General features: G+C 44.7%; 1 protein-coding gene and 1 pseudogene across 1 annotated transcript in view; one reads left to right on the plus strand and one right to left on the minus strand.

Annotated features, from left to right (window-relative positions):
* LOC126428384 (uncharacterized) overlaps positions 1-26,756 on the minus strand; it is a 391,530-nt gene that overhangs the window by 191,568 nt on the left and 173,206 nt on the right. Inside the window, exon 3 of the mRNA XM_050090309.1 lies at positions 12,073-12,120. Coding sequence (XP_049946266.1) covers positions 12,073-12,120 — 48 coding nt within the window. The remainder of the gene's footprint in view (positions 1-12,072; positions 12,121-26,756) is intronic.
* Positions 12,864-12,981, plus strand: LOC126428675 (5S ribosomal RNA; annotated as a pseudogene).

Genomic DNA, 26,756 nt, shown 5'->3' on the forward strand with positions numbered 1-26,756 from the left:
TCTTGGCCTGTTGGGTCTGCATCTTTCGTAGCCTCGCAGTGGAGGGGAAACGACAAGTGGAGGTAAGGAGAGTGGGTGTTTAGCTGACGTGTCAGAGAAACGTCCGCTGCAATTCGCGCCCGCGGCTGCCTGGACCCTCACCACTGACCGCAGCGCCACACGCGGCGCGCAATCAGCCCCTCTGATTGGCTAACGAGGCGCGAAATGCGGCCGACCGCCTTCAGCGCGCCAATCCCGGGTCGCGTAGCATAGCGTTCGCTACCGTGCCGCTGCCGTGTCGCACTTTTGCGCCAGACTGCCCCCATTAATTAATCTCCGCGTCATTACCCGCCGTGATGACGGGACGGCGAGGAAACCTACCTAACCTGTCACCGGCGCCGGGCGACACACAGCGTTCTGGCTATAGGCTGTTTTAATGATTTTAATCAGTCAAGCAATGAGAGTTTTCACGGCTGCACAGATACTACAAGAGTCTGTTGTCGGGTACAAGTGGACCATACCAGCGTAGGAAGGATAGCGAGTACACGAGTTCGCAAGTACAGCTGAGGTCTTGGTCCTTCTTACAAGGGAACCTCCCCATCGCACCCCACTTAGATTTAGTTATAAATTGACACAGTGGATAGGCCTTGAAAAACTGAACGCAGATCAATCGAGGAAACAGGAAGAAGTTGTGTGGAACTATGAAAAAAATAAGCAAAATATACAAACTAAGTAGTCCATGCGCTAGATATGCAATATCAAGGAGGGTGTGAGCTCAGGAGCGCCGTGGTCCCGTGGTTAGAGTGAGCAGCTGCAAAACAAGAGGTCCTTGGTTCGGGTCTTGCCCCGAGTGAAAAATTTACTTTATTTTCGCAAAGTTACGATCTGTCCGTTCACTCATTGACGTCTCTGTTCACTGTAATAAGTTTAGTGTCTGTGTTTTGCGACCGCACCGCAAAACCGTGCGTTAGTAGGCGAAAAGACGTGCCTCTCCAATAGGAACCGAAAACATTTGAACGCAAGGTCATAGGTCAACCGATTCCTCCACAGAAAAACGCGTCTGATATATTCTATACGACACTGGTGACGGCATGTGCGTCACATGACAGGAATATGTTGTCGACCCACCTAACTTGTACACTTGGCGAATGGGTAAAAAGATTCTTCTACCTTGCCCGATTTAGGTTTTCTTGTGGATGTGATAATCACTCCCAAAAAAGTGATGAAAACATAAGAGTTTCAGATAAACTGCAACAAATGAATGCAACATTTTCACAGTCGCACAGTTTTCCCTGTGCTCTGTTAAAACATATGTTTTTTTACGTTTTCAAATGTTCCTGTGTGTAGACCGTCAAATCCTGTGTATGTCCAAGCAAATCTGAACATGGCCTGGAATTTTGGAGAGCGAAGTTGATTATGTGTGAGTGCCTGAACTTTGATAATTGTCTGAAAATAAAAAATTAAACTTTTCGCTCGAGAGAAGACTTGAACAAACGACCTCTCGTTCCGCAACTTCTCACGCTAACCACGGGACCACGGCGCTCGTAAGCTCACACTTTCCTTGATGTTGCCTACCTTGCACATGGACTACTCTGTTTGTATATTTTGCTTATTTTTTTTCATAGCTCCACACAACTTCTTCCTGTTTTCTCGATCGATCTGTGTTCAGTTTTTCAAGGCCTGTCCCTGTGCCAACTTATAACTAAAACTGAGGGGGGGGGGGGGCGATAGGGAGGTTCCCTTGTTAGCAACAGGGTGGCTCAGAGGAAAGTAGCCTATGTAAGTGTAAAGGAAATGCAGTGAATCACAGAAACGAGGAGCTGAAATGAGTTTTTTTATAGTGAAAAAAAACAGTGAAATTTACATTTATAGAAGATGTTGAAAGTGACCCCCTGTAACATAAATACACAGCCTATGCGGTCAATATTTGTATGACGTTTCTATTAATATCGCCTGCCAAGTCGTTAATATATAACATGAACAGCAAGGCTCTCTGTGACACAGCTGCTGTTACTTCTACACTGATGAGCGAAAACATTATGAGTACCTGCTTAATAGCGCGTTTGTCCGTCTTTGGAACGAAATGCTTCACTGATTCTGTGTATCAGGGATCAGACAATTTGTTGGTACGTTTGTGGAGGTATGTGGCATTAGATGTCTACGCAGAGATCATGTAATTCGCATAAATAATGAGGCGCTGATATGCGTACGCGATGACTGCGTCCGACAGACACGTCCGGAGCTCGTCGCTCAGTGACTAGCGTAGCTGCCTCTGGATCACGGTGTACTGGGTTCGATTCCCGGCCTGGCTGGGGATTTTCTCTGCCCGGGGACTCTGTCTGTGTGTGTGTGTGTGTGTGTGTGTGTGTGTGTGTGTGTGTGTGTGTGTGTGTGTGTGTGTGTGTGTGGTGTGTTATTTCATCATCATCATCATCATCATCATTATTCGTGACAGTGGCTAGATTGGATTGTGTAAAACTTCGATTGTGTAAAAATTGCGACTTTATACGAGCGCTGATGACCAGGCAGTTGAGCGCCCCACAATTCCAGCATGATCATTATCCGATAGCGACCCTGATAGGTTTACACTGGACGAATTTGGTGGCTGAGAGATCCATGTGAGTTCACTATGATCCTCCTCAAACCACTGTAGCACGGTCCTGGCTCCGAGACGTGGACAAGTATACTACTGTAATATGACATTGCCGTCGGGGAAGGGAAACAGATGGTTCGCAGCTGGCAGCGAGTCTTCGATTACTACCACAGACCCTAGGCAAGGGCAGGAGAATGTCTCTCATAGCACAATACTCCTCCCACTTGCCTGCGTCCGTACCGCGCTGCACGTTTCGACCCATTGTTCACCTCGATGACAGCTTTTATGGAGACGAAGAGCGACTTAGTGTAGCAAAAGCGTGATTCAACCGAAAAGCTGACACGTTTCCATTGATCGACGGTCGAATCCCGATGCTCCCGTGCCCACTACAATCGTAATTGACGATGTCGTTGGGTCGACATGTGAACACGTCTGCTGTGCATCTCCATGTTTAACCATGTACGATGAACGGTGCGCATTGCGGTCTTTGGGCAGAGATGGCACAGATCACTATCTGTCCTACTTTGCAGAGCAGACAGGTCTCCGAAACCCATGTTCCGTGAAGAATCGTGGACATCGGAGTATTTAGCGCCTAGTGGTAGTTTCACTGTCTTTCTACCTCTGTCCGTAGGTACGCGAGCATGCGACCAATTTCGTCGTTTCCGATATACTCGTTCACAGGCTCTGCCTAATGATAATCTGCCCTTTGTCAAAGTCGCTTATCTCAATCAATTTACCCATTTGCAGCCCATATCTCCCGTGTCTGCTCCGTTTACACATTTGTTACCGCGTCACATGCCCACAACGCCACCACGCGGCATCCAGCGTCGTGGTGGGCACTGGTCACAATGTTTCGGCCCATCAGTGTACATACACTGCCTGATAAAAGCGAGTGAAGCACCCAGAAGTGAAGCGCCGTAGCCTCAGATTCGACGCTCAAAACAGTTTCTCACCTCTCCCACCCCCTCTTTCCATAGTTTTAAAGGAAACTAATGGAGAATTACGACCGGGAGTTCAAGAATCTCTTTTTGGAAGCTCTAATGTTCTTGTGACGGCATCAAGATCTGGTAAACTAACTTGTGATGACGTTAAAACATGTTTGACACAATGTTTCTATTCCCAGTGTGGGAAAAAAAAGACTGCCTGATTATTAGATTCTTCTGATCGCAGAAGACTCGATGGGATGCGTACAGACCTCGGATGTATATGACATTTGATGTTGGAAGAACTTTGTGAGAAGATTTTCATATCCAACTCTGCTGAATCATTATGGTGTCAGTGTCCACTTGAGAAATACTATAATCAAGCTGCAGTCAAAAGTACGTAATCACTTCTCTCCTCCATTGTTTCCAGTGTCCTAAAATATGCTTCGTACAATCCATGATATTTAGAAGATCGCCGGCCACAAACAGGAATCCTACAGAAATTTGTTTTACATTATGTTGTTCGTCGTGTTTATTTGTCCATCTTACGATGCATGATGTAAAAATGTTATATTTTAAGCATTTATTCACAGATAACTATTACTGTAACGATTTTGTATCATGGTAGTGAGCTACGTATAAGTAAAATAAAGAATAATAATTAGTGTATATTTGAATTAAGTATGTTGAAAATACTCCGACAGCAAATTGTCTGCGGCTTATTTTCGTGGAATAGTGTTTCAGAAACCAATTGTATTACGCATGAGTGGATATTGCTTAAAAGCTTCTTTAATTTTTGTGACAAAGGTTTTCATTTTTAAAAATTAATTGCTAGTAGTGGGCTATTTCCCAAAATTTCAAATTATTGCAAAACATAGTTGTACAGAATGAAATATTCACTCTTGAGCGGAGTGTGCGCTGATAAACCTCCTGGCAGATTGAAAGTGTGTGCTGGACCGAGACTCGAACTCGGGACCTTTGTATTTCGTGGGCAAGAGTTCTGCCATCTGAGCTTGCCCACGAAAGCTTGAAATTGCGTGCTTATGGAATATCGTCTAAGTTATGTGACTGGATTTGTGACTTCCTGTCAGAGAGCTCACAGTTCGTAGTCATTGCCGGAAAGTCATCGAGTAAAACAGAAGTGATTTCTGGCGTTCCCCAAGGTAGTGTTATAGTCACTTTGCTGTTCCTTATCTACATAAACGATTTGGGAGACAATCTCAGCAGCCGTCTTTGGTTGTTTGCAGATGACGCTGTCGTTAATCGACTAATAAAGTCATCAGAAGATCAAAACAAACTGCAAAACAATTTAGAAAAGATATCTGAATGGTGCGAAAAGTGGCATTTGACCCTAAATAACGAAAAGTGTGAGGTCATCCACATGGGTGCTAAAAGGAACTAAAAGGAACTCAAACTTCGGTTACATGACAAAGCAGTCTAATCTAAAAGCCGTAAATTCAACTAAATACCTAGGGATTACAACTATGAACAATTTAAATTGGATGGAACACACAGAAAATGTCGTGGGGGAAGGCTAACCAAAGCCTGCGTTTTATTGGCAGGACACTGAGAAATTATAACAGATCTACTAAGGACAATGCCTACACTACGATGGTGCATCCTCTTTTACAATACTGCTGCGTGGTGTGGGATTTTACCAGATAGGACTGACTGAGTACTGAGAAAGCTCCAGGCAAATGCCGGGATGGTTCCTCTGAAAGGGCACGGCCAACTTCCTTCCCCATCCTTCCCTAATCCGATGAGACCGATGACCACGCTGTCTGATCTCGTTCCCCAACCAACCAACCAAAGCGTTCAAAGAAGGGCAGCACGTTTTGTATTATCGCGAAATATGGGACAGGGTGTCACATAAACGTTACAGGATTTGGGCCGGACATCATTAAGAGAAAGGCGTTTTTCGTTGCGCCGGAATCTACTCACGAAATTCCAATCACCAACTTTCTCCTCCGAATGCGAAAATATTTTGTGACACCGACCTACATAGGGAGAAACGATCACCACGATGAAATAAGGTAAATCTGAGCTCGTACGGAAAGATATAGGTGTTCGTTCTTTCCGCGCGCTATACGAGATTGGAATAATAGAGAATTATGAAGGTGGTTCGATGAACCCTCTGCCAGGCACTTAAAAGTGATTTACAGAGTATCCATGTAGATGCAATGTAGATGCAGATGTGAGCTACCCAAGCAGGACGACCCCCCCCCCCCCTACCGTCACAGCACCAATTGCGCCAATACCTCGTCTCCTATCTTCATATCAGCGCACGCTCCGCCGCAGAGTGAAAATGTCATTCTGGAAACATCCCCCAGGCTGTGGCAAAGCCATGTCTCCGCAATCTCCTTTCTTTCAGGAGTGCTAGTTCTGCAAGGTTCGCAGGAGAGCTTCTGTGAAGCCTGGAAGGTAGGAGACGAGGTACTGGCGGAATTGGGTCTGTGAGGGCGGGTCGTAAGTGGTGCTTCGGTAGCTCAGATGGTGGAGTAGTTTAAGTCAAAAGGCATAGGTCCACAGTTCGAATCTCGGTGCAGCACACTGTTTTAGTCTGCGGGGAAGTTTAATGGTTGTACACTATTTCAAGAAAGTTAATTATTTTTTAACTTTTATATGAAACACATTTTTAATATATCGTTGTTTCGAAGGGATTGCCTCTAAACCTAGCACATCTAACTACATTTTGGAGTGTGTTTTACCCCTTAAAAGTAAAATTTTCATCAAGATTGTTTATTTTTACATAGGAATGTTCGCTTGTGAGTACGTAGCGCTCTGATCTTGTGATACCGAAGTCACAGGTTCTATTCTCATATTATTTTCGTATAAAACTGATGATTTTAGTTTTAATTATTAATGATACAAAATGCGAGATTCATAGTAAATTAAAATTTAAGCATTCGGCTGCAGACGACTTTGTTAGAATGCTCGCAAAGTGCTTTGATTAATAACACTCGGAAATTATCCAAGGCGACTTCTTCGAGTGTACGTGGTAGTGGTTTAGGACTGCGAAACTGTGTACTGTGTGAACAGATTCTATAGCGTTTCCACCCAATAGGACACTGTCGGTGAACACGTTAATTTCTTCGTTACCACTTTCAAGTCCAACATCTATATCAAATATTCGAAAACCTTTGACATTGACTTCGATGGTCTTGTTTCACTGAAAGTGACGCAACGTATCGAATTACCTACCCCCAGCAATAGGAATGTGTCACCTGAAGAAAACTTCACCACAGCCGAAAAATGTGTTAACTCAAAAAGAAAGAAGTTTTGGCTGCAGGATAGCGATTGTTTAATAACGCGTTTCATCCTTTTGTGGCATCATCAAATTATCTACCAAGAAGGGGGAAAAGGGCAATATTAGTAAGAAAAGGTGGCATGGTCTTATCATACAAATCTAACAGGAGTAAATAAGTAGTTTAAAAACCGTAAGGGAAAACTTGCACGTTTTTTGATGAATGTTTATCTTCAGAATACTGTGTGAGATAGGGAAGGACCTATAAGGCAGATATAATAGTAAGAAATTTTGAAATTAATAAGCAACAGGAGGAAAATGAGTCCCGCATGAACTGACCGCACGGTCTAGGGCACCATGTCACGGGTTGTGCGGCTCCTCCCGCCGGAGGTTCGAGTCCTCCCTCGGTCATGGGTGAGCGTGTGTTGTTCTTAGCATAAGTTAGTTTAAGTAGTGTGTAAGTCTAGGGACCGATGACTTTAGCAGTTTGGTCCCTTAGGAATTCACACACATTTCAATATTCGAAAAAGTGCAAAGACGCGAAAGTAGAAACCATAAACTTTACCTTAAACACACCAGAATCTGCAGACAAGACAGTGCAGAAATAGGACCACGGTTACGTATTTGACATGTAAACGTGTACGTCAAAGTGAAGGGAAACTGAACTGTGTGCGTTGAAGGTGGAGGCGAGGTGGGGGGGGGGGGGGGGGCGGGGGGAAGAAAGGATATGGATGGAAATAATGATATCAGGTGCATTGGGACATTATGCGTAATCAGCGGTGATGAATGAAAATGTGTGCCAGACAGGGACTCGAACCCCGAATCGCCTGCTTGGTAGTCAGGTGTGTTAACAACTGCGCCATCCGGACACAGTGTTCATCGCAGATGCACGCACTATCTCGGTACGCTCCCTAAGTGACTCACCTTTCCGCCTAGCACTACCAGTCTGCAGCACCCGTCGATGTCCCTCGTGTTTGCTAATTTTACATTCCCGCTGGAGGTCGAATGTAAAAATGCATCATTGCCAATCAAGACGAATCAATTGTATGAATGTGTGATGTCTGTTCTTTCGAAATTTTCGAAAGAACAGACAAGTCGCATTCATATAAGGGAAACTGTATGCTGCGTGAAGTTTAGTAAGGGAAACTTTACCCAGGAGGCTTGTGTAGACTTAACATAGAGATAACGGCCTTTAAGATATGATGAAGAGTTATGATACTGAATAACAATAAAGGTTTTAGTATATTTATCGTTGGTTGGTTTTGGTGGAGTGGGCCAAACAGTGTGATGACTGGTCCCACCGATTAGGGAAGGATGGGAAAGGAAGGCGGCCGAGCCCTTTTAAAGGAACCGTCCCAGCATTTGCATGAAGCGAGTTAAGAAAATCAGGGAAAATCAGGAGGGGTCCGACGCGAGTTTGAACTGTTGTCGCCCCGAATGAGAGTCCAGTGTGCTAACCGCTGCACCAGCTCGGTCGGCTTTTATTGCTGTTCTGTATCACGACTATGTGAATAATACAGGGTGTCCAGAAAAGGGCTCCCTGATTTCAGAATTAAATATCTCGAAAACAAAGATCGGTAGAGGAATGCAGTAACCGGTTTGTTTATTGTGAAAGCTGTAAGAAGTTTATACAGCAGTTTGAAATAATAGTTACAAAAGCTGCTAACAGATGGCGCTGTACGCTGTACAGCTAATATCAGCATACGTAAGTGAAACAATCGTGTGAAAACAATCTTTGCAAACAATCAAATCACAATGTTTTCAAAATGTTCACCATTGGCACTACAGAGGTGGCGCAAACGAAGAAGAAATTCGCCATCACATTTCGTAGTGTCTCAACCGAAATGGATTCACATGCCACAGAGATCGCCGATTTAAGCTCGTCCAGCGTGGCGGGATGCTTCGGGTAGACCATGTCTTTCACTGTGCCCCACAAAAAGAAGTCACTGGGAGTCAAATGCCGCGAATATGGAGGCCAATCCACGCCTGCACCAGTAAATTTGGGATATTCCAAAGCAATGCTTCGATTCCCGAAGTATTCCTCAAGAAAGCGAAACACTTCTTCGGTCCGATGTGGTCGGGCTCCATCTTGCATAAACCATTCAGTACCTGGTCGATCCTCTAACGCTTGCTGTGTGGCAACAAATTGTTCCAAAATTGCAACGTAATGTGCACCAGTGACCGTTTCTCGAATGAAAAAAGGGCCAATAATGCCTCTGCTGCATACTGCAGCCCACACAGTAACTTTAAGAGAATACAGGGGTTTCGCTTCGCACCAATATGGCTTTTCGGAACCCCAAAATCGCCAGTTCTGCTTATTCACGTATCCATTCAGGTGGAAGTGTGCTTCATCTGTAAACCAGATGCAGCCAACATCAAATCCTTCACTATCAATCATTGTGAGCATCTGATTAGCAACGGCAGCCCTTTGTTGCACAGCTCGTACGGGTATGGCCTGGTGCGTTTGAATTTTGAATGGAAACATGTGTAGGCTCTGTCTCAGTATTTTCTGCGTGCTGGAACGCTTCAAACTAGTCTCAGACGCAATTCTACGGACGGATGACATTGGATTTCGCTGAATAATTCCAGAAACTGTGGCGATATTTTCAGGCGTAACTGCGGTTTGCTTGCGGCCAACATGCCCCACTAGATCATCAGTTACGCTGCCTGTTCGTTGAAATTTTGCGAAGAGCGTACGAATGGTTTTCGCATCGGGTCCTTTTGTAACATTAAATCGTGCTTGAAAACTTCGCCTTGTTGCCGTAGGACCCTCTTCTAACCTGTGGTACTCTAGCACCAGAAAAACGCGTTGTTCAACGGAGTACATGGTTTTAATCTCTTCCTTCGGTACGCTAACCTCCTTTCACGTTTCAATAGTGGAACTGATCGCTTTGGGCTTCGGATCACTATTTATACTAGGCATTACGTATGTAACTATTATTTCAAACTGCTGTATAAACTTCTTACAGCTTTCACAATAAACATACCGTTTACTGCATTTCTCTATCGATCTTTGTTTTCGAGATATTTAATTTTGAAATTAGGGAGTCCTTTTCTGGACACCCTGTTTCTGAAGTGCTGTACTTTCTGTGGTACGTCTGTCTGTTTCCGTTACTAAACTAAACTTCATGCAGCGTACACAGTTTCCCTCCAGTCTGACGCAAACGTTTACATGTCCGTTTTCCGGAAACTACAGATATGCATACACATGATGACACATTACTAGAGATTTGTAAGCTTGGTCCTATTCCTGCCCTTCTACGTCTGCAGATGCTGGTGTATTTAACGCGAAGCTTCTAGTTTCTGTTCTGCTTCTTTGCGCTATTTGCCCCTTTTTCCTGTTACTTTCAAAATTTGTTAGCGCTATGTTTGCCTTGTAGGTCCAAGTTGTATCTCACTCTTATTTGCGGAATACTGTGTAACTTTTCCCCTGCCCGCCCGGTTAGCCGTTCGGTCTAACGCACGGCTTTCCGGACTGGGAAAGAGCGCCTGGTCCCCGGCGCGAATCCGCCCGGCGGACTTGTGTCGAGGTCCGGTGAGCCGGCGTGGATGGTTTTTAGGCGGTTTTCCAACTGCCTCGGCGAATGCGGGCTGGATGCCCTTATTCCGCCTCAGCTACACTATGTCGGCGATTGCTGCGCAAACAAGTTCTCCACGTACGCGTACACCACTATTACTCGACCACGCAAACATCGGGGTTACACTCGTCTGGTGTGAGACGTTCTCTGGGATAGGTCCACCGGGGGCTGAACCGCACAATAATCCTCAAAGAGTGCTTCGGTGTGAAGTGGACTGCGGTAGTCGTCGTGGGGTTGTGGACCACTGCAGCTGCGGCGGGGCCGGCGCCTCTCCGTCGTTTCTATGCTCGCGGTTAACATATGATACAATTCCCCTACAACGTTTTTCAAATTACTTATTTACTCACTGCAGAGGTGCATTATAGGACAACGTCCCCTTTTCTTATTAATATTTTCTTTTTTTCGCTTTCTTTGTAGATAATCTGATGATAGCCCAAAACGGTGAAAGCGTTATTAAATAATCATTTTCTGCAACCAAGACTGTTTTCTTTTTCAAATAATTCACCAAAGCCAGCCAATAGAGTGGAAAAGGTTTGATCTATGAAACACGTATGTAACATAGCAGCGATGGCGAGGCATTGTAGCATCTGTGACCAGAGAGTATGCGCTTGACCGCGCGAGTGTTGCGAGCGGTTCTCAGTCTGTCAGTCAGTCGTTGCGAGTCTGTAGCTCTGTCTAGTTGAGGGCAGTACGCTAGTAGTCGTCATGCAGAGCGGTCGATCAGTGGTAGCAGCCCAGTGGGGTTGCGTGATGTGGTCTGGCGACAACACTGGTCAAGATGCTGAATGAGGTATACTGTTAATTAAGATAATCATCGGATAATGTAAAGTTTAATTATTGTAACTTTGATTTCAAAAGCAATTTTACATAAAATTTTCATTTAATTGAAGTAACTATTTCGTTCCACTTCCCCTAAACAAAAGTTTCAGTTTTCAATTAGATTGCAAAAGAAAAAAAAAGGGAATATTATTATTTGCAATGCAGTTCCTCCAAGCGGTGCGCAACAACAAGAGCAGAAATTTGATTAGGTGTTGTAATGAGGTAAGAATTTTAATTTTGATTTTTTGCACAGGGCCAAAGACCGATATTTCGGTTTAATTGAATTATCATTATCACTGAGATTTTCTTATCACTGAATGGACTTTAATTTTTTTTGTGAAGAACTTATATTTGAGTCAGATTGCGATTCTCACTTTTATTGTCATTAAATTTAATTGCTAGGGAGGTTACGTTTGGCTCCTATTCATTTATCATTTCTGTCTTTAAAATTTCAGTGGAGAGGTTACACTTAGCGCAATGTCCATTGGCATTCCTAAATAATATTTCTTTCGTGTAAATTTTTGTGGGGAGGTTACATCTATTATTTTAGTATTTCGTATGACGACATGGCCGTCCATCCAAAATAATTATAACAAGATATAGCACATGGTGCGGAAGATAAATAATGAAAAGAAAGTTTAGTGCAATTGCTAAAATATTGTTATTTATTTACACATATATTAATTTAATTCTGTGACGGGCAATTAAGCCACGTGTGGTACCAGAAGAAGCCTTTCGTGCAACATTTATAGCGATCTAACAGCCATGCTACAACATAAGCCTTGTGTGTAAGCTGGGCGTCCCCACGTGATAAAGAAAAGGCCAAATAAACAACTGAAACGCAAACTACTAGCCGCTCTGACAGACCGAGCTATCGACACACAACACGAAAGCGACACAGAAGAAGACGCACACAGCAGCACGAGGAAGTCCTACCTGCTCTGCGGACCTGAATGTCTCCCGGTCTGCGCACTCCGTACGGGCCTGCAATGACGAAACACGACACTCAAAGCCAGCACACAACAGGCGAGGCACGAGGCCACGACGACCACGACATGGACTGCTCGCGCCGCACAACACGAACACAACACAGGAATTCACAGGTTGCTGTTAAAAGCGTGGTAGAAATTCAGCTCCCAAAGGTGCCTCAAATGCCTAGCCTATAACGCCTAAGAAGCCCAAGACTGCTAAAATGCGTAAAAAAGTATTTTTTTCGAAATCTTGAAATTGTCTCCCGTCTGTAATTTGGCTCAAACGTGCCTACATCCTTCCTCTGTAGCTACGCAAAAGCGTGCGCTGTTACCCTCGGGTCCGAAGAGCTACGAATGACAAGGTGTGCCGGCCGGAGTGGCCGAGAAGTTCTAGGCGCTACAGTCTGGAATTGCGCGACCGCTACGGTCGCAGGTTCGAATCCTGCCTCGGGCATGGATGTGTGTGATGTCCTTAGGTTAGTTAGGTTTAAGTAGTTCCAAGTTGTAGGGGACTGACAACCATAGAAGCTAAGTCCCATAGTGCTCAGAGCCATTTGAACCGTTTTGTCAAGGTGTCCACACAAGCGACAAGAAGATCAGAACTCAATTCATTTGAGCTGTAAGGCAGGTTAATGGTGTCACGTTGGCACCAATTTCCCCCTATTCTACCCAACGCCATCGTTAATGTGCCACGTGATGAGAAAGTCTTCACACACCGTCGTAACCGCATTCTGCCCTTTCTTTTGACGTATCCGAGCCAATGGTCTTGCCGAAGTGGTAACACCGGTTCCCGTCAGATCACCGAAGTTAAGCGCTGTCGGGCTGGACTAGTACTTGGATGGGTGACCATCCGGTCTGCCGAGCGCTGTTGGCAAGTGGGGCGCACTCAGCCCTTGTGAGGCAAACTGAGGAGCTACTTGATAGAGAAGTAGCGGCTCCGGCCTCGTAAATTGACATATGGCCAGGAAAGCGGTGTGCTGACCACATTCCCTCCCCTCCCCCCCCCCCCCCATCCGCATCTGGTGACGCCTGCGGGCTGAGGATGACACGGCGGCCGGTCGGTGTCAAAATGTTCAAATGTATGTGAAATCTTATGGGACTTAACTGCTAAGGTCATCAGTGCCTAAGCTTACACACTACTTAACCTAAATTATCCTAAGGACAAACACACGCAGCCATGCCCGAGGGAGGACTCGAACCTCCACCGGGACCAACCTTACAGTCCATGACTGCAGCGCCTGAGAGCGCTCGGCTAATCCCGCGCGGCCCCGGTCAGTACCGTTGGGCCTTCCAAGACCTGTTCGGATGGAGAGTTTCGCGCATCTGTCTTGGTACTCAGACCTGCGACGCCCAGTTTTGAACTCGCGCAGTTTTCTTATGGTCGCTGAGGATAACATTTCAGACAATCCGCTGCTCAGAGTCGACACGAAAGGTCCTCAGGAGGTGGCATAACGGACGTCAGTGAAACCGCCGCAATGAAACCTCCTAAAGGGAGCCAAAGGGGTTGCCTGCCCACAGGGGCTAGAGCATCCGCGAGGCACTTCTCAGCCGAATGGGTGTGGAAGTCTGGACAGGCACATTTTTAACCTGCTCTACGAAGGCGCGTAGGTGGCACTGAGATTGCTGCGGAACTGGGAAGTAAGAGGGTGCCACTGTCGCATCACTCTGGGATCGCGCCACAGGAGAACCTGAAACATGATGGCTGGGAAAGCATTAACACTGTTTGCTGTTTTGGATCACGCTCAAATTTCGTCGAATTGTTTTGAACGGTCACTAATGGTTCCACCACGTATACAAGAGAAAAAATTGCGGTCGCACTACACTCCAGAGGGCTCATATCACGTTCAGTGGGGTTTCAGCCCAGTAATGTCCTTAGAATATGGTTGAATCGTTCAGGGAGGGGGGAGGAGGTTGTCAGCAGTGTCTAACGTTGTCTAGAACGTTCGCAAAGCGAATTATAGTTTTATATTGAATAGTGTGGGAATCAACATCCCAAGAGAGGGGGTGGTGTCATGGATGTCCTTCATGCCACCACCTCACTGCTTTGCGTGTCGATTGTGAGCGCCATTGGGTTTGAAATGCTTTCCTCGGCCACCCATAAGAAAACAGCGTGATTTCAGCCATGGGCATCGCGGTTCTGATCACCATTGGATAATGACAAACGAAGTTTTTTTAACGTGGTAAGAAGGGGTGTGACGACTTTCCTATAGCGTTACACGTCCACAGTAGCGTTAGGCAGAGCTGTGTTGAAATTTTTGACTCCATTAACTCACTTCACACCTCACATGAACTTTTGTGATGGGATTTTTTTTTCGCACGTGTTGACACCTTGCTGTTTGAATTGTTGGCCAGCCCGAGGGTGCGTCGCAGGGCGCCACGCTTTTGTATCATCACACAGGAAGGCTGTGGGCACTCTCAGCCAGCATTTACGACAATTCTGAGAGGAAATAGTTTTTTTTTTTTCTTGCGCAGTATATAGCCCTCTCGCCTGTCCCTACCCGAAGGCTAACATCTCTTAAGGCGATGTCCCAAACTACAATTTCTGGTGCTATGTAAAAATTGCAACCCACTACATGCAATTTACTCTTATAAATGTAAGGCGTATCTTCTCCCATCAAACCTAAATTAACTGTCGCAGTCTATTCCATAGAAACACTACTCACCCAAAAATAATCATTACGTCCCATTTCAAATGGTTCCAATGGCTCTAAGCACTATGGGACTCACCATCTGAGGTCATCAGTCCCCTAGACTTGGAACTACTTAAATCTAACCAACCTACGGACATTACACATATCCATGCCCGAGGCAAGATTCGAACCTGCGACCGTAGCAGCAGCGCCGTTCCGGACTGAAGCGCCTGGAACCGCTCGGCCACAGTGGCCGGCACGTCCCATTTCGTACTCTCTTTCTAATAGGGTTGCACTTTACGTTAAAAAAATAAAAAATAAGAAATAAAAAGAACAATGGAAGAAAAACAATTATCCGTAGAAACTGTTTTTTTTTCCCAAAGTATTTGCCTCCAAAATATGTAGATTCTTGCTTACTTTCTAACCGATTCTGGAAACATTTTCTACACTTTGATTTTGATATCTGTCTAAAATGTGGTTTTGGAAGCATTCAGCAGCATCTTTGTGTTAAACAAAAAATATGTTCACCCGATTTTCTTGACACAAAACCAAAAAAATAATTCATCAGGAGATAAACCAGGTTAATAGGTGAAGCGAGACATAAATTAGTTTTTCTTCGTCAAATAATAAATTCCGCATGCAGACCATCGCTCGACAGTCGCATTTATGGGGGAAGAACTGAATTTGAGTCACTCCACTTTTCATCAGGTACTGACTAATGAATTGGGTATGAGGAAAAGCTGCTCAAAACTAGTTCCGAGAAACCACACACAAACAGGATATGAGGTGGGACAGGGGCGCTGGTATTACGCAGTCAAATGAAAATCAGCCCCTTTCTGGAAAGCACACACTTTGGGGTCCTGGAGAATATTCAAATGGCTAGAACCGATGAGCTGAGGTTATTCCAGTGCCTCGTTCCCGCACTGCTGTTACGTGTACAAGATCCGACTCCAGCCCTGTGTGGCCTCCCAAGGGAACAATGCTCAATTCTAACGTTAGTGGGATAAAAGAGATGGAAAGAAAATCAGTCTCATTGTTTTTGTACACCTCGTATACTATTTAGTGCCATATTCAACCAGATGAAGAGGTAGGTGGGCAAAGTAGAAGAAACCGTGGCTGCCTACATCAAATTGTATTTCGAATGACCCGACAGAGCGTCACTTTATGCGGTGTTTAGGTGGAATATTACCTCTCTCTCCTCCCCCCCCCCCCCCCCCCCCCGCAATGCCAGGATTTTTCAGTCAGTAACGTTACACGTCATTATTCCCCCTGTCTGCATCTGTAGACGAGTGGTCAATACCAAGCAGTGGACCTCGGTTCAAGTCCCAATACTGCCAGGAATTATTCCTGGATTGGTGGATGGGGACAAGGTGCATTCAGCTTCGTGATACTAACTGAGGAGCTGCTTAACCGAATGGTAGCGGGTCCAACGTCTGGGAGGTCAGAGAGCAGGGTGCCCCCCCATACCGCATCCAAATGACGCCTCATAGCAGAGGACGACATGGCCCTCTGTACCCAGTCTCGAAGATAGACATGTCCAACCTCCCCCAGAAGGCGAAGTACATAAATGCAAAACTTAGTCGTCACAATCGTATTGCAACAGCAATGTGGCCGTGTCAACTGTTAGAAAGCTATACCTAGACGTCAGGAAAGAGGTGTAGAAGAACAGAGGAGAGCACAAGGCAGTTAGGGAAAACAGAGACAAAAGTTGTGATAGAACAGAGCCGCATGGCTCCGGTAGAAATTAAACTACACGAATGGGTAAACAACCCAATGACAACTTGTTCACACACGTCAAAACGTTCTAGACACTGACGTGTAAACACGCAGGTACACTGAAGGCAATATCTTCCACAAATAACAGTTATCACAATTAACATTCACATAGTAAGCATATAATTTAACAGCGCACAAAAACGGATGCATATTGGAACAGGTATGCAGCAAAATTTGTAACATTTAAGCCATTTATTGTTTCGAGCCATTGCCGTTTATGAACAAAACGTTCTTCAAATAGCTGTAAATAGTTAATATGACGAACTGCAGATCAGGTATGTAAAGCTGTAGCTAGAACTGCACAGATGTTAACACACGAGGAGAGCGGTGCCACAATGTTAAAGCTTTATTGGTCATAACAAAGTTATTTAATAACTGGGAATTAAAAGTTTTGAAAAGGAAATGATCGTAAAAATTTAGACTTCACATACAAAACTGTTTATAATTGAGTATGCAAATTATTTTTCATTTATTGACGTTCGGTGTTAATACCGTGCAGAAAGCACCATGTTACAAAGTGGTACATCTGATCCAAGAAACATTGTGGAGCATCCTGGCAAATTACAACTTTGAGCTAGACTGAAAGCAAATTTGTGTAATGATATAAAAACCGCAAAGCGGCAGATATCATAACATATCCTCGTGACAAACGTCAAATTCAATTCTTTTGTATTGTGGAGGAGGATAAACGTAAAGGGCGTTAGAAATGTACTAATTTCATCTAAAGTAATACTGCACATTATCTTACGGTTGTATGTAGGGTTTCTTAAGGTAAAGATTAAACGATTGGAAAAGTAACTTTACTGTTACCAGCAACTACTTATTTATTTGCATGACGCTTTTCAGAGGTTTAAACATCTATCGTCAGGTTTATACCTTCTTTTACGACTTTGGCGTAAACTGAAGTACTGTCTGGCAGAAGACAGAATCACTGGTTACTCCAAAGTCATAACACAAAATGTACATGTCGGATTAATCCACAAAAACCCAACTCATGATGGCAGTTTAACCCTCTGAAAAGCGTCGTTGAACTACATAAACAGTGTCTGGTAACAATAAATTTATTGTTTCATTTGATGTCAATAACAGTAACAGCAATGCCTAACCAAAAATGTTCAGATTTAAAGATAACAGCCATATGTACTCATAGATATGACTTTAGTGTGACATAAACAGTTGTGTCGTGAAAGAGACAACAACACTTTTAAACACGCTTGGTGGTTCTGTAAAATGTATAATTTTATGGCGTGAGGATAGCGGTGATTCAGGTTAGAAACTGGCGCTTCCACTTTCTTAATCTTTTGCTCAAAGTGATTTGATGATTGTGATATTCTGTATCAGCATCAACTGGTGTCCCACATAACTCAACACGTAGAAAAAAAAGTTGACTATTTTGCAATTAAATTTTGTGTTAAGCATAGCTTCACGATAAAACAATTGTAAAATATTTAGATGTTTATTAAAATTATTACAAATAGTATCATTAGAGAGAAGATGTTACAGATGTGTTTCTTTTCTTTTGTAACACAGAAATCTATGATTTTCTTTATAACAACTATTTTATTGCAGTAAGCTCTTGAACCTGCATCAGGAAATATTGCAATGGGAGTGGGAAGCTAAGCTGCTTTATCGACACACCTCTTCTGGCTGCTAACCGAAGCATGCTCTTCAGAAACTTTACAGAGAGCATGTTTATTTTTGTTGCTATAATTTTTATTGAATTGACAGGGCAGCTCATTCTGCTCGTAATGTATACCATCAAACTTATTTTCATATATGAAGAAGAAGGACTATAGAATGACACTGAAGTACTTCTGTTTTGACTAGGTTTGTAACAAGTTGCAAATTTTATAGGAAAAGTAAAACGCCATCATTGTCAAGACAAATGCTATATGATCATAACAAAACTGGCGCATTATAATTTAATTCAGGCACGAGTTGTATCTTTTATATCATTTGTTTTAAGCCCTTGAAGTTTTACTGAAGTGGCCAGCGAAATCACATCGCCCAGGATGCATTAACTGGTCTGTATTTGAGTTGGTGAGTGAGAAGCGAAGAAATGTGGAATATGGCGACTTTGACACGACTATGAGAAGTGGTTTAACAACTGAACTGTTGGGATATTGTATGGGAGAATGCTAGGTGGGATACATGGGATTTGGGATAAAGGTGACGTGGAAGGAGACCAGGCCATGGTTATGGAGAGAGAACTGAAGGCAGGAAGTAAACAACATCTGAAGCAATGCATTGTTTGTGCAGCTATGAGAAGAAAATAACAAGGACTCCGATTTGTTTCTCCTACACACTGAAGCACGCTGTCTCTCATAAAACTTGACCTGATTTTTTTCACTTTTTGAGACTTTTAGAGTTTTTGGATGTTAAAGGTCCGATTTTAAAAGAAAATTTAATCTAGTGGAAACCAAATATTAATAATTTAACTGATTTTTAACTAAATTTAATGAGCTTAATTTGCATTTACAAGGTGGGAGTCTAAATTTCAGAAAAACAAAGCCCATCATTTAAGCTTTCCTTGGCAGAACTGACTTAAGGAAGCAAAACATTGGACGGTGGGAATTTTATTAGTTTCCCAATTTGTCGGTGACAAACTGCCCAGATGATATTTCAAGCTACGATCAACATTTAAATATTCTTCACACAGATTCTGAATCTCAGTTCGAGGCTGCTTTAACAATACACGTAACACAGCTGGCTGTCAAACCAAAACACGATGTTAAGGTCACATTACAAGAAGAGCTGATCGAAACAACTACCAATGAAGGACTTAAGGTACGGTTTAGAAGGAGATATCAGCAATACTGGCTTTAGAGAAACACACTTGTTACTTATTTCGTATTATGGACTTTTGCAATTAAGTTTTTGATACTTTTTCGATCTTCATATCTCGTGGAACGGAGCTTCAGTGTAGTTGAGAAGAATTTATGTAAGAATTTTATTAGATCTGCATTTCAGGTAGTAAATGGATAGAACTTGAAATTTTTAAAAGTTTTTCACTCTGCACTTCTCTAGTTAAAGTGAGTACTACGGTATCAGCTGTCAAAAACGTATTTGTAAGTGACGAATTTGTAAAAATTCAGTATATATAAAGGCGGGGTGTCTGCCCAAAACCGGACAACTTGGCAGATAGTCTACGAGACAAAAAATTTTGAGGACCTCAGGTATAAGGCCTTATCGTAAACAAGGTCATTCAAGAAGGAGAACAAAACTCTAATAGGGGAAGGAGAGAGAGAGACAAAGAGAATGTGTGACCTAAAGATCAATCGCAGCATTCACCTTAAGAGATTTTGGGAGATCAGAGGAAACCTAATGTGGTGAGCTGATCGGCAATTTGAACAGCTGTTTTTGTAAATAGATGTCCATCGTACTATCACTGAGCTACGTTGCTGCCTAAATAGATAATATGAGGAAGGTCAAATGTACCTTAAGGGAGAAAGAGTGGTTGGGAATGGGCGATAGGAAGGACAAGTGTTAGGGGCTGCTTTGTTGTCTATGCGTGGGAGGTGGTATGGTGCAGAGGTAGAGGATGTGTATGTGGGGGGAGGTAGGATGTGTTGGTCATGTCGCAGCAACACTTCAGGGCTGGAAACTACGGGGATTTTGGAGTCACGTTTGTCGGACGTACCTCTTGTATGGAGGTGCTCATTGTGAATGGGAAGGGAGGGGAGGGGAATTTGATGAGTGTAAACGATTTGAGTACGTGAGGGTAAGTGATAGTCTGGATTGCTTATCCTGTCTGCCAGGAAATGGTGATGAATAGGTAACCGATCATAAACTAATAGCACCTTCTTGAAATACACTCCTGGAAATTGAAATAAGAACACCGTGAATTCATTGTCCCAGGAAGGGGAAACTTTATTGACACATCCCTGGGGTCAGATACATCACATGATCACACTGACAGAACCACAGGCACATAGACACAGGCAACAGAGCATGCACAATGTCGGCACTTGTACAGTGTATATCCACCTTTCGCAGCAATGCAGGCTGCTATTCTCCCATGGAGACGAACGTAGAGATGCTGGATGTAGTCCTGTGGAACGGCTTGCCATGCCATTTCCACCTGGCGCCTCAGTTGGACCAGCGTTCGTGCTGGACGTGCAGACCGCGTGAGACGACGCTTCATCCAGTCCCAAACATGCTCAATGGGGGACAGATCCGGAGATCTTGCTGGCCAGGGTAGTTGATTTACACCTTCTAGAGCACGTTGGGTGGCACGGGATACATGCAGACGTGCATTGTCCTGTTGGAACAGCAAGTTCCCTTACCGGTCTAGGAATGGTAGAACGATGGGTTCGATGACGGTTTGGATATACCGAGCACTATTCAGTGTCCCCTCGACGATCACCAGTGGCGTACGGCCAGTGTAGGAGATCGCTCCCCACACCATGATGCCGGGTGTTGGCCCTGTGTGCCTCGGTCGTATGCAGTCCTGATTGTGGCGCTCACCTGCACGGCGCCAAACACGCATACGACCATCATTGGCACCAAGGCAGAAGCGACTCCCATCGCTGAAGACGACACGTCTCCATTCGTCCCTCCATTCACGCCTGTCGCGACACCACTGGAGGCGGGCTGCACGATGTTGGGGCGTGAGCGGAAGACGGCCTAACGGTGTGCGGGACCGTAGCCCAGCTTCATGGAGACGGTTGCGAATGGTCCTCGCCGATACCCCAGGAGCAACAGTGTCCCTAATTTGCTGGGAAGTGGCGGTGCGGTCCCCTACGGCACTGCGTAGGATCCTACGGTCTTGGCGTGCATCCGTGCATCGCTGCGGTCCGGTCCCAGGTCGACGGGCACGTGCACCTTCCGCCGACCACTGGCGACAACATCGATGTACTGTGGACACCTCACGCCCCACGTGTTGAGCAATTCGGCGGTACGTCCACCCGGCCTCCCGCATGCCCACTATACGCCCTCGCTCAAAGTCCGTCAACTGCACATACGGTTCACGTCCACGCTGTCGCGGCATGCTACCAGTGTTAAAGACTGCGATGGAGCTCCGTATGCCACGGCAAACTGGCTGACACTGACGGCGGCGGTGCACAAATGCTGCGCAGCTAGCGCCATTCGACGGCCAACACCGCGGTTCCTGGTGTGTCCACTGTGCCGTGCGTGTGATCATTGCTTGTACAGCCCTCTCGCAGTGTCCGGAGCAAGTATGGTGGGTCTGACACACCGGTGTCAATGTGTTCTTTTTTCCATTTCCAGGAGTGTAGATGTTTTCGTGTTTTCCATTTAGCAGTGAGGACATACTTTTGTAATACGATTGCTTATTAACGAACTAGCGTCTCGGCCAAGCATAGGTTTTGTTGCAACTGACAGTAAACCTCGTTACTTTTTAATGATGGCAGTAGCCGAAACGTTGTAATGAACGCAAAACAAAATTAAGCGATGTAGAAGACTTTATTCGCACTGTGAAATTCATTTGAGACAAGTATTCGAGGATAATTCATTATATCCATTGTTGACGACCAACTGTAGTGTGATTTAATTTTGGCGGTTTATGTAGACATGACACGTAACCAGTTGCTTTTTAAATTTGGTACGATGGAGGGCGGTTATAATTAAATTTTCGCTATTTGAGCCATAGTAGATGGAAAAGTATTATACTGTGGGGACTCAACTATATAGGAATGATGTTCGGACTGTGTACTGCAGGATTTGCGTTGTTAGTAGTGTTAGTGTCATGACGTCAACAGTCGTACGACTTGGCAACATCGGTTCTTGCCAGGTCCCACACAATGAGGAAAGAAGTCAACAAACCTAACTCGAACACTTAACAGCAAGAACAGCTAATTCATTCCAAAACCGGACGCAACGTAAAATATCCAAAAACCAAAAACAACATGAACACCTAACACCAAAAAAATATCCAGTGAAAATTTAATAAAAGAGGAAAGCATAAAAGTAAAAAAAATGAAACAAAATAAAAATCACACATTGCTTGTTGTAACACCACAGAGTGCGACCTTCAGAGGTGGTGGTCCAGATTTCAGTACCCACCGGTACCTCTAATACCCAGTAGCACGTCCTCTTGCATTGATGCATGCCTGCACTCGTCGTGACATACCATCCACAAGTTCATCAAGGCACTGTTGGTCCAGATTGTCCCACTCATCAACGGCGATTCGACGTGGATCCCTCAGAGTGGTTGGTGAAACAGAGGTTTTCAAATCGCAGGCATGCTCGATAGGGATCATGTCTGGAGAATGTGCTGGCCACTAGTCGAGCGATGTCGTCATCAGCCGGCCGGGGTGGCCGAGCGGTTCTAGGCGCTACATTCTGGTATCGCGCGACCACTACGGTCGCAGATTCGAATCCTGCCTCTGGCATGGCTGTGTGTGATGTCCATAGGTTAGTTAGGTTTAAGTGGTTCTAAGTTCTAGGGGACTGATGACCTCAGAAGTTGAGACCCATAGTGCTCAGAGCCATTCGAACCATTCTTCTGTCGTTATCCTGAAGGAAGTCATTTACAAAAGATGTGCACGATGGGGGCGCGAATTTTCGTCCATGAAGACGAATACTTCGCCAATATGATGCCAATATGGTTGCACTATCGGCCGGAGGATGGCATTCGCGTATCGTACAGCCGTTACGGCGCCTTCCATGACCACCAGCGGCGTACGTCGGCCCCACATAATGCCTCCCCAAAACAGCAGGGAACCTCCACCTTGCTGCAGTCGTTGGTCAGTGTGTCTAAGGCGTTCAGCCTGAGTGGGTTGCCTCCAAACAGGTCTCCGACGATTGTCTGGTTGAAGGCGTATGCAGCACTCATCGGTGAAGAGAACGTGATGCCAATACTGACCGGTCCATTCGGGACGCTATTGGGCTCATCTGTACCGCGCTGCGTGGTATCGTGGTTGCAGAGATAGACCTCGCAATGGACGTTGGGAGTGAAGTTGCGCATCATGCAGGCTATTGCGCACAGTTTGAGTCCTAACACAACGACCCCGTGGCTGCACGAATAGCATTATTCAACGTGGTGGGATTGCTGTCAGGGTTCCTCCGAGCCGTAATCCGTAGGTAGATGTCATCCACTACAGTAGTAGCCCTTGGGCGGCTTGAGCGAGGCATGTCATCGACAGTTCCTTTTTCTCTGTATCTCCTCCATGCCGGCCGCGGTGGTCTCGCGGTTCTAAGCGCTCAGTCCGGAACCGCGCGACGCTACGGTCGCAGGTTCGAATCCTGCCTCGGGCATGGATGTGTGTGATGTCTTTAGGTTAGTGAGGTTTAAGTAGTTCTGAGTTCTAGGGGACTGATGACCACAGATGTTAAGTCTCATAGTGCTCGGAGCCATTTGAACCATTTTTTTCATGTCCGAACAACATCGCTTTGGTTCACTCCGTGTCGCCTGGACACTTCCCTTGTCGAGAGCCCTTCCTGGCACAGAGTAACAATGCGGACGTGATCGAACAGCAGTATTGACCGCGTAGGCATGGTTGAACTACAGACAACACGAGCCCTGTACCTCCTTCCTGGTGGAATGACCGCAACTGATCGGCTGTAGGACTCCTTCCGTCTAATAGGCGCTGCTCGTTCATGGTTGTTTGCATCTTTGAGCGGGTTTAGTGACATCTCTGAGCAGTCAAAGGGACTGCGTCTGTGATACGATATCCACAGTCAACCTCTCAACGTCTAAGAAGTTTGAGAAGTGGGGTGATGCGAAACTTTTTTGATATATATCATTGGTTTTAAGGACGCGCAAGTCGGCGAAGTGGAATCCATTTGCAAGACTTGCACTAGGCCATGATGCCACACGGCATTTATTTGTTTATTTCCATTTAGTGTTATGACTTGCATTACAGTTACAGGAGTCAACATGGGTCAGGACAAGGTGAGCAGGGCTTTGCTCATGAAGCTGCTTTTACCCAAACAACAGCAACAATGCTGGCACTGCTTTTCGCGAGTATCGCTGCATTAAAGGAAACACCAACATGTAGGCAAGGCTTTTGTGTGGCATTCGTGTCTTTCCTACGAACAAGTGGTGCAGAAGTGTGAACTGTTATTACCAAATGTGTCCAAACAGGACCCACTTGCTGATATTCTTTTCTAGACTGCCGAAGGACAATCACCGGTAGACATCTGTCGGAGCATCAAGAATGCATGTGGTGTGGCATATCTGTCGGAAACCACCGTTAGGGAATGGTGCGCCAAGTTCCGTACTGACTGCGTTTCAGCACAATACGCCCCCATATGGCTAACGTCATGACGCAGGTGTTACGTCAGCTCAAGTGAGTGACACCCGCTCTGTAGTCCTGATCTCTCCCCACGCAGTTATCACGCCTTCGGTCCCTAAAAAACGGCCTCAAAGGGCCGACAATTGCTGTTGAACGATGATATACAGCAGGCAGTAATAGACTCTTTTACGCAACAGGACACGGTGTTTTGCCGAACGATTATCTTCAACCTGATACGTCGGTGAGCTGATTGTCTCAAAGCTTACAGCGATTTTGCCTGATTGGCATACCGATTCTGGACTGTACGGGCTTCGAACAGAAACTTTGCGAGTCTTGTTGTTGTGTGCCTGTGGATAGGCCCATAAAATATGTCTTCGTTTTCTTATGTGATGTCGAGATTCGATAGTATTTCTGTTGTTTTTCGGTAGTGTAGTGTAGTCTTTGTCCATCCTCTTTTCTTTTGGGGACGAGTATTTTTCTTAGGATTTTACGTCCTTGTTTTAGGATATCTTCCAGATCACGTTTCCTGTGGAATGTTTCGTTAGCATGCAACACTTCAGGCTTGTTAACTTTTTTATAGTGCATGATTTTTGTGTGGGTGGAGCTACATTTGTGTTAGACATTTTAGATGTCACCATTATCTCTCTTACGTTTCTGCATCTGAATTTTCTTCACCATCTTGTCTGCCCCTGTAGGTTCAAGGATTTCACCTGTACAGTCGAAGTATGAAACTTTTTAGATTTGCCCATATTTTGGTATCAGTTTTTGAGCAGGATGTTTTGAGCAGATGTGCTTCGCCTTTGGAAACAATATCTGGAAGCCAACTCTTTCAGTGCAATCCTTGAGAATTTCTGTCTTTTTAATTGCTGTCGTTTCGTCGTCGTCTGCTAGATTTACCAGATCACCTGAAAAAGCCTGGCAAGAAATCTGGACGCCATTTTTAGCTCTTTGCAAGTCATACAGATTCCCATTACTTTTGGTTTTTAAATCATTTTTCCCAAAAATAAAAGCAAATTAAAGGGAATAGGAGACAGACTGTCACCTGCCGAACACAGATTTTGATCAGAAATGGCTCTGAACTTTACTTTGGATGTTATTTATGTATTTCCTAACTGAGTACCCAAAGCTCCCTGGCAACGTGTTTATTCCAATTCTGTTAGCCCATCTCCTCCACTGCTCCACACCCTGAGTCCAATTCCTCCTGCCGTCTTTCTCTTCCTCGGTCCACTTCATCTCCCCTTTCTCTCTGTCCATTTCCCCCACTCCCACTGCCTCTCTTTCTCTCTCTCTCTCTCTCTCTCTCTCTCTCCCTTTGCTTTTGTCCATCTCCTCCACACCATCTCTCCATCTGTTATCTCACGCCCCTCTATCTGTCTGTCCATTTCTTCCTTCCCCCTCCATCTTCCCATCTTCTCCTCCTCCCTCCATCTTTCTCCATGTTATCACACATACGCCGATAGGATGATGCTGGTTGCCAGCTCCAGAGCATTCTTTCCATATAGTAAGTATAAATGTGTGCCACGTTTGGCTGAAGTCAACCCAAGAGTTTAGGAGGAGCTTTCTATCTTCAGCTTTACCAGAGGACGCACATTTCAAGTATATTTCACATATTTTTAACATATTTGACATGTATCTATTGCGAATTTTGTGAAATAATTTTTTCACGCAGCTCAATATGAATAATACCTCCACTAAACATTGTGTCGCACAAGGATATAGTTTTACAGTCGCATTCAGTGGCACATTTTCATACTGTCTGCAAAATGTGTTGCAAATGTTAGTAACAAATAACTGTTGCAGTGCAGGTTATTTCAGAAAAATCATACAATAAATTGAAGTTAAATCTTGAAAATTTTTTTAGAACAATGGGAAGGGTGTTGTCCACTGATCACTGTACTCTGGGTGTCTAAAGCAGTTATTTATTTATTCAACCAGATCTGATTAGGGTCAACACATTTTACATTTTTTAAGAACATAACAATTTTAGCATGACAACTAGTATTAAAATTATTTGAGTGTTTGATGTGCCTGTGTGAATAAATTAT

The sequence above is a fragment of the Schistocerca serialis genome, chromosome 12 (genome assembly GCF_023864345.2).
Source record: "Schistocerca serialis cubense isolate TAMUIC-IGC-003099 chromosome 12, iqSchSeri2.2, whole genome shotgun sequence".
Classification (NCBI taxonomy): domain Eukaryota; kingdom Metazoa; phylum Arthropoda; class Insecta; order Orthoptera; family Acrididae; genus Schistocerca; species Schistocerca serialis.